The sequence below is a fragment of the Parasteatoda tepidariorum genome, chromosome 10 (genome assembly GCF_043381705.1).
Source record: "Parasteatoda tepidariorum isolate YZ-2023 chromosome 10, CAS_Ptep_4.0, whole genome shotgun sequence".
Lineage (NCBI taxonomy): Eukaryota > Metazoa > Arthropoda > Arachnida > Araneae > Theridiidae > Parasteatoda > Parasteatoda tepidariorum.
The window spans coordinates 74,594,345-74,602,431 of record NC_092213.1 but is presented as its reverse complement, the minus strand read 5'-3'; the positions used below and the strand labels follow the sequence as shown (position 1 = coordinate 74,602,431).

Here is an 8,087-nt window from a genome sequence, read left to right as displayed (position 1 = left end):
AAACGCAGATTTTTTCGATAAAGCCATAGAATGTAAAACAGCAAATTTTAATGAAATCTTTAAATTTGAAAATTATATCAAAGATAAAAACTACAGACCAATAGCTGCACATTTCACCTCCGACGCCTCATATCATAACTATCAAAACAAATAATTTCATCAACCTTTCTGAAAATAACGTTTACTCATGCTGATACAATTCTGAACAACTCCAAAATCAAACAAACACAGTTTAGAGCAAGCTGCTCAATTTATTTTTGATTCCTTTTTAGTTATTCAAGCAAAGAGCTTGAAACATTCATAAAAGCAACTCCATTGCCTGCTTACCTCATTGCTCAACCAAAACTGTTCAAAAATTCCAGATGAATGGGATAGGGGCAGTAAAATCTAAACACTAGGACTAGTACTTTTAGATCTATCAAAGACTTTTTGAATGCCCTAACAGCAGAAAAAACAATTAATTTCGGAAATATCTTATACCACTTTCTCCATAAAACCACTTTTTGTAAAATTTCAATACATAAACTCGGGACAAAACGGGTTAACGAAGCCGCCAAGTCCCAATAATAGGTTTATTATATGAGAAATTCGTTGGATACTTACACAACACAAAACAGGTTTTAAATTCATAAACACTAGACATAATTAAAATAGCAATTGATACACTTTTATTTTGTAAATTAGTATCTACTGTTCATGTTATAAATCTCAGCCATAAATGAAATCTGCATGGAAAGCAAGAATAGAGCAAAACATTATCCACTGTTACACTATCATGCTACATACATTTTCTACTAAAAAAGCTAAAGTTATGTATAAAATTATAGCTGCATTTATTATAAAAGTTATTTTAAACATACATTACCACATGATTTCTTAATTTTAACTGCTACTGACAAAATTAGCAAACCTTGCACATCTTTCAAATTATAATAATAAATAAAATATATATAATTGAATGGACAAAAATGAATTAATTAATAAATTAAAATGAATAAGCAATTTTTATTTTAAAAAGTTTGGAGCAATGTGGTGATAAACCACATTTTTCTATCACCCGATATCTTAGTGGGTTAATCCAACGCCTCTTATAACCGGAAGCCTCCACACGGTTTTTTATAGGTAGTTTGATCAGAACACTATGAAGGATATCAAATTACTCATCTCATATGTGTTGGTTATCTTAGCATCAGCCCCGCTTGGGGCTCCAACTAATTCATCTGAGTGGAAATAAATAATAAATCGCCGAAGCGCAACTGAAAGGTGAAAGTTGGGGTTCAGTATCTTTTACTGAGAGAAAATTAAAATGAAGTAGTGAGATTGAACAAACAAGTTTGAGAGAAGAGGTTTTGTGGCAGACTGCCTCGCCTCCCTTCGAGGTATTACCCCGAGCTTCACAGGTGCACAGTAGCCACATAGCCCCAGGGAAAGGATATCAAATTAACGAACGAGTCATTTAATAAAGAATGTAGTTAAAATAAGAAAGTGATAGCAAATATAAGACTAAAACATTATTTTATTTATGAATATTATTGGTTTGCCTTATTCACTTCTCAACCACTACAAATTCAATTCTCAAATATATAAAATAAATTTCTCTCAATTACTTTTAAAAAAGGTTTTGGGTTCATGCGCACAACTGGTTCACTTTTTAAACAGTCTGCGCGGAATACTTATATAAGACCGTGTGGAGACTTCTTGATGTAGGAGGTGATGGTTAATCGCATAAATATTTTATTTCATTTTATTACCGGAATTAAACAGTTGACTCATTACCGAGTAGAAATTTAACATATTTGCTTGGGGGAAAGAGCAAGACTTGCCAAAACTATGGTAAAGGGGAGGGTAAAAGTGTGGAGAGTAGGAAAATCACGCAACCTTGAATCATCACCGAGCAACACCGATATTTTTGGAATTTTATCAGAAATATCTTACTTCCTACAAGAAAATTTTGTTTATCCCCGAAAACACTCTCAGAAACAGTTTCCTGCGCAATTTAAATGAGTGGCTTATCATTATATTTCCCTAAGCGTTTACTTTGATTTCGTAAAAATGACATGTTTGTTTTAAGTTTGTTATATTGTACTACAATTTGTAAGCATCCTCAGTAATGGCAAATGATTTTTTCTATATTTAATTACAGGTACATGTGCAAAATGTTTGGGTGTGATTTCTGAAAAAGGTTGCACAGCTGAAAAACTAAACTACCACCAGAGATGCTTTGTCTGTTCCCTCTGTTGTAGGTATTATCCGTTATAATATTAGATTTCTTGATATTAAGAAGGTCAGCGACACAGTTTTTAAATTTTTTTCAAAATATATGCCCCACATATGGAGACATTTTATGAAAACAAAAATATTTTTAAAAAAATTCTAATTTTTGATCTTATTGAAAATGTTTGGATTTAAATGTCTCAGTCAGTGACACGTTTTTGAAACTTTTTAGTAATTTAAATGAATGCCTACTTAAGATTTCTTTGTTTTGTGATTGAGCTTTTGGAAAACTTATTAGAGAACAATAGAGGAAATTTAACCTTATTAGAGTACAACAAAGGTTAATTCGAAAACTTATTAGAGGACATTTCAGATAATTAAAAACACATAAAAAATTTGATATTTCTAATTTCTGCTCTTACTGAAAAAGTTACAAGGTTGCCACGAGTGACTGAAAATGCAAAATATGGTGACCAATAAATTTAACAATTTTACTACGGGAAAATAAAGTTAATATTTTTATGGCATATTTTTTTTTCGATGACCATAAATGCCAACTACTCCGGACGTGCCAAAATAATTTAAAAAACGGTACATAGCTACAAACTAAATTTTGCAAATATTTGACTAATTTTGCTTGCTTTTTAAAAGGTTTAGCATGACATAACTATTATAAAGTGGTGAATTTTATAAACCTACGAATTATTTAGAATTAGCGGTAGATTAAAATCTAATAAATTGAATTCATTAAACCAAGAATCACAGTTAATAAACTACCACCTGAAAATATTTATTCGCTGTCCGGAACATGTTGGCATCTTTGGATTACTAATGGAACTGGAACTATATTAATTTTGTGGGGCACCTACACAATTGTGTTTATCCCCAGTAGAAAACTTGTTGTACCTGATAGGATTAGATTTCTTAAGGTGGAAATATTTTACATGAAGTGAATAAAAATTCTGAGTAAACTTTGGGAGAACTTGAAGAAGATCTAAAAGATGATAAAAAAAAAAAAACAATTGGGGGGATTAGTTCCGAGATCCTATCGCCCTGTGGAAAGTCATGGATATCTCTAGAATTCATATTTCCCTGGAGGTCAATTTTCCTATGCATCCGAAAAGGGTTTACACATTTTTTTTAGGCTCACCCGTTTATTGAAACATAAAGGGAGTATGTTACAAGGGCGGGAACAGTTGATGATGATAACGATTACTAATGAACTTGATATTTTATCCGTGTTAAATATGATTAATTTAAAATGTAAGTTCTAGTGGTAGTTAAAATTGACTAATTAAAGTGATATTAAATGGATAAAATGAATTGAGTTTCCACCACTTTTTACATTTTTAGTCTTCTGTGGCATGTATGAGTTAAAACTTAATACGTCTATTGCACATTTTGGAGATTCTTTTTAAATACGAGGCGCATCCAGAAAGTAAGTTTCCCTAATTTATAAAAGAAAAGAACTCACACTTTCAGAAACATATTTATTGGCAACAAGTACAGCAATGTTTCAGCTATTTTTCAACATAGCCACCACCAAAATTGAGACACTTGTCGTAGCGTGGAACTTTTGTATCCCTCTGTCGTAGAACTCTGCCCGCCTGTGAATGGTACCAACGTGCGACAGACGTCTTCAGCTCTTCGTCGTTGCCAAAACGCCCACCGGAGGACAGCAATTTCTTGAGGTGCAAGAAAACGTGAAAATCGCTGGGAGCAATATCAGGGATGTAGGGTGGATGATCAAACAACTCCTGACCAAATTCCGTCAAAACAGCTGCTGTGCGCCATGCCGTATGTGAACAAGCTTTGTCATGGAGGAGCTCAACACCTGCAGTAAACATTCCACTATTCTTGTTCTCACAATTTCCGCAGTGTTGCACAGTAACGGTCACAGTAACAGTAGACGTCTGTCACACGCTGGTTCCATTCACAGGCGGCAGCGATCTACGACAGAGGGATACAAAAGTTGATCGCACGATACGGCAAGTGTCTCAATTCAATTGATAAAATCTTGCCAACCACTTCTTCAACCATTTCAATCTGTAAGAACCTAGTTATATTTTTGAGAAATTTTCTTGCATGCAACGCGTTAATTCGACTAGATATGATTAGCTTCAAAGGACCTGTGTTCGGCTGCAGATAAACTTCTTCGTATGAGTTAGAACCCTTGGACAACTGCTGTAAATACAGTGCTGCAAAACAATGTGCTAATGAAATTATGTGACTTTTAAATGCTTAACACATTTTTAAATTCAAGTTGTCTCTGACAAACACAATTTCGTTTACAGGTAAAGAATTGTATGGCAAGCCTTATTATACAATGAATGGGAAACCCTATTGTGAGGAAGACTATCTGGTATGTTTTATTCTTTTTTATAACGTTAAACTGCTATATATTAGTGTAAAAATGTAAAGGAAGCACATTATAGCTAGTGCGACCGCAGATGGCTTATTCTCAATAAACATATATTCTTGGAAATCTATTTTCTTTAAAAAATGATGGTCGTTCTTGGGTAGGATGAAGAAGAGGCTCTTCGCTTTTATGCTCTGTGCTGTGAGGAAGAGTTCGGTTGAGGGTGATGAGTTGATGATGATGGAGAATTGAAGATCATCATGGTGAAGGAACTTAAAACTAATTCAATTCAAAATTTGTGCAGAATTTTATAGTTCCAATACGCTTTTGGTGAGGTTGAATTGATGATAAGTGATGGTTGTTAAAATACGATGAAACAAAATGTTTTCAATTTTCCGTGGTTTGCAATATTTTTTTGAATAAGTGTTGGCTGACAGGCAACACTGAGTCGGAGAGTCAAATAATACAAAACCATACGCTGATGAGATTTTGAGTATGGATACAGCTTAAAAAGCGTGTTTAAGAGAATGGACGCAGCTCAAAATGCGTGTTTAAAAAAGAGAACGCATCTCAAAATGCGTGTTTACGAAAATGTAAACCTTCCAAATGCGTATTTTAAAAAATTTGCACCAAAATGCGTGTTTATCAAAATAGACACAACTTCAGATGCTTTCTGTAGTTAATGGACACAGCTCAAATTGCGTGTTTACAAAAAGGGGCATAGTTCAAAATAACAAGCAAAACTCAGAATGCGTGTTTAAGAAAATGGTCATAGCACATTTTATTCCATTTTTCAAACTTCTGTTATGACTATTGGTCTTTTTTAAAATAATAAACTAATAAATCCAAATAAATGCATAATGTCACATTACCCATTTGTTAAACACCTGCATAAATTACTTACATTTTATTATAAATTAGTTTTTTAAAAAAAGAAATAATTAAAGGCAAGAGTTGTTTTTACAAGGTTTCCACGTGTTTACAATTAAGTTTGATAAATTAATAAAAATGGTAATAAATTTACATTGTAGAAATTTACAGTTTCAAAACTCACTTTAAAGTTTGTTAAAGTTCTGAATATTTCGTAATGATTAATATTAACGTTTAAATAAGTAAGAAAGCAATTTATTGCTCGTTTAATTTTTAAAATATGGTGGAAAACTAAAGATGCCCATCTTTGAAAACACGCATTTCAAGCTGCGTCCATTTTCTTAAAAACGCTTTTTGAACTGTGTCTACATTTAAAAACTCTCCAACGCATAGCAATTTGCTCATCCTTTGATAAAAACTCAATTTAAGTCTACTCTAATAATTTCATTTTATATTCAAAACATTTATTTTGTATGCGTTTTAAAATATATTGGTGTTTAAACCTTAGTGAAGTAAAGTTTTGCTTATAAAACCAAAAGTTTGCAAAAATAATATTTCAGCATCTAAAATTATTTTCCAAAAATCTTAAAAATTAAAGCGTGTTCAATATTTATTCAGAAAACATAAGAGGACGAATCTTTTATTTTTTAACCCTTTGGGGACGGGTGATTCAGAAAAGCATTCGTACAAAATCAGAATCCAGTTGTAATTAAATAAAAAACGGTAACTTAAATGTAGTCGTTTCTAATTTGGCATACTTACTTTGCTTTTATTTTAATTATTGTTAGTTTAATCATATATATAATCAATGTTAATTCAAAGTATGACTAAATAATTTTATTTTGAACAAAGTATTGGTGAATTAAATAAATCAAAAAGTTATAACTCCGCCCACAAATAAACTGCTAAAAAAATACTTTGATTACCAGTTTTATATTTTTACCCTGATTAATACGATTTTATGCTGTCACGTATTTGTAATAGTCGGCGCAAAAGGGTTAATAATTTACCAGTGATGGCCGTTTGGTTCTTCAGCCAACATGCGATCTGTCAGAAGTATTTAGTCAATTTCCTCTATTCAGAACTAGAAGAACTAAATATATTTTCAAGAATTTAATTAATTTGAAAAGTTAGGAAATATGCAATGCCTATATATTAGCATGAGAATTCATTCCCAGCAAATTTTTTGAACTTTAAGTTGGTCTGAATTCAGCCTAGTTTGATTATATTAATGACAAGTAACTTTTACTACATAGAAACGATTTACTACCTAAATTAATTATAATTACAATAATGAATTATATCTAACCTCACTTTATTTAATATTCTATACCATTATGTAGTATGTTTTCATTAAAAAAGTATCTATTCTGATGATGTATTTCTTATATTATAATTTTCTAATTTTATTAAAGAGGAATTTTATAATTTTCAGAATAAATTGGACAAATGCGCTTCCTGTAATCGGCCAATATTAGAAAAGGTGAGTACAGTCTCATTTCATGTCGAATTTTTTTTTTTTAGTCGGTTATACAATTTTCGAAATTCTAAAACTATTTTTGATATTTATATTTATACTTTAACACATAAAATAAATCATAAATTTTTGTTGTGCGTTTTATTTCGCTTTTATTTATAATTTCAAAAATTTTACAAAGTTATAGTAAAATGGTTTTAGTTGGAAAATTTTCTAAAAATTAAGCTAACAATTAAACATTAAGATACATTAGCTGTGAATGTATTTGACATATATGTATAAAACTATGTATTATGTAATTATGTATATGCGAAAAACTTAAAAAAAAAACAAAAAGTAAATATTATAATTTTCCTATTATTTCTAATAAACATTTTAGTGACAGTAACATTTTGCGAAGAAGAAAAGTTTCTTTGACAGTATTTAATTTTCTTTAACTGTATTAAAGAAAACTTTAACTGTATTAAAGAAGCTGTCTTTAACTGCATTAAAGAAAAAATACATATTTAAAAAAAAATCTTTTTTTTTTACTATACAAAAACAGTTCTCAGATTCTTAACTGTCGAAAAATTATTTTTCTCAGACAAAAAGTACTTCCTGAAATTCTTTAATTCATAAAATTTAGATTTAAAAAAATGTGCATAAAATCTAAAACGTATCCATTGTTTGAAATATAAAAAATTAAAGTTTTTTAATGTTTAGTTAGTTGGGTTAAAAAAAATTATAGATTTTAATTCTGTAGTAATTTAAAATGAGATATTTTAATATATTTTTTCCTTTTCTTTTTTTTTTTCAGCTTTTCAAAGTAATAGTGAAATTTCATTAAATTGTAACGAAGAAATCCTATGAACACGTTTCTGTCATAAATTGTTACTGAACGAATCACGTGAATTATAATTTTAAAAAAAAAGAGTTGATTCCGGTTTACAAGAGATAAGCTGAAATATTTTTATCCTTATTTACTTCACGTACGATTCAAGCATACTAATCAGAATTCTTTTTCAGTAGTTCTTTCCTGTAGGGCTTAATTTCAATGTTTCGTCACAACTTGGCAATCATAATTCTTGACATGACTCACACGTCTTCAATGACATTCATTTTTTTAACAAATTATTTTTCATTTAGTTTTCTATTTATTTTTTTTTTTTTGGGGGGGGGGGGGAATAC

General features: G+C 30.5%; 1 protein-coding gene across 4 annotated transcripts in view; it reads left to right on the top strand.

Annotated features, from left to right (window-relative positions):
• The window catches only part of LOC107444312 (Wilms tumor protein 1-interacting protein), a 40,602-nt gene that overhangs the window by 19,546 nt on the left and 12,969 nt on the right, over nucleotides 1-8,087 (top strand). For all 4 annotated transcript variants that reach the window (XM_043050984.2, XM_071187177.1, XM_043050982.2 and 1 more), the window contains exons 3-5: nucleotides 2,144-2,239; nucleotides 4,509-4,576; nucleotides 6,879-6,926. In XM_043050984.2, the coding sequence (XP_042906918.1) occupies nucleotides 2,144-2,239; nucleotides 4,509-4,576; nucleotides 6,879-6,926 (212 nt within the window). The remainder of the gene's footprint in view (nucleotides 1-2,143; nucleotides 2,240-4,508; nucleotides 4,577-6,878; nucleotides 6,927-8,087) is intronic.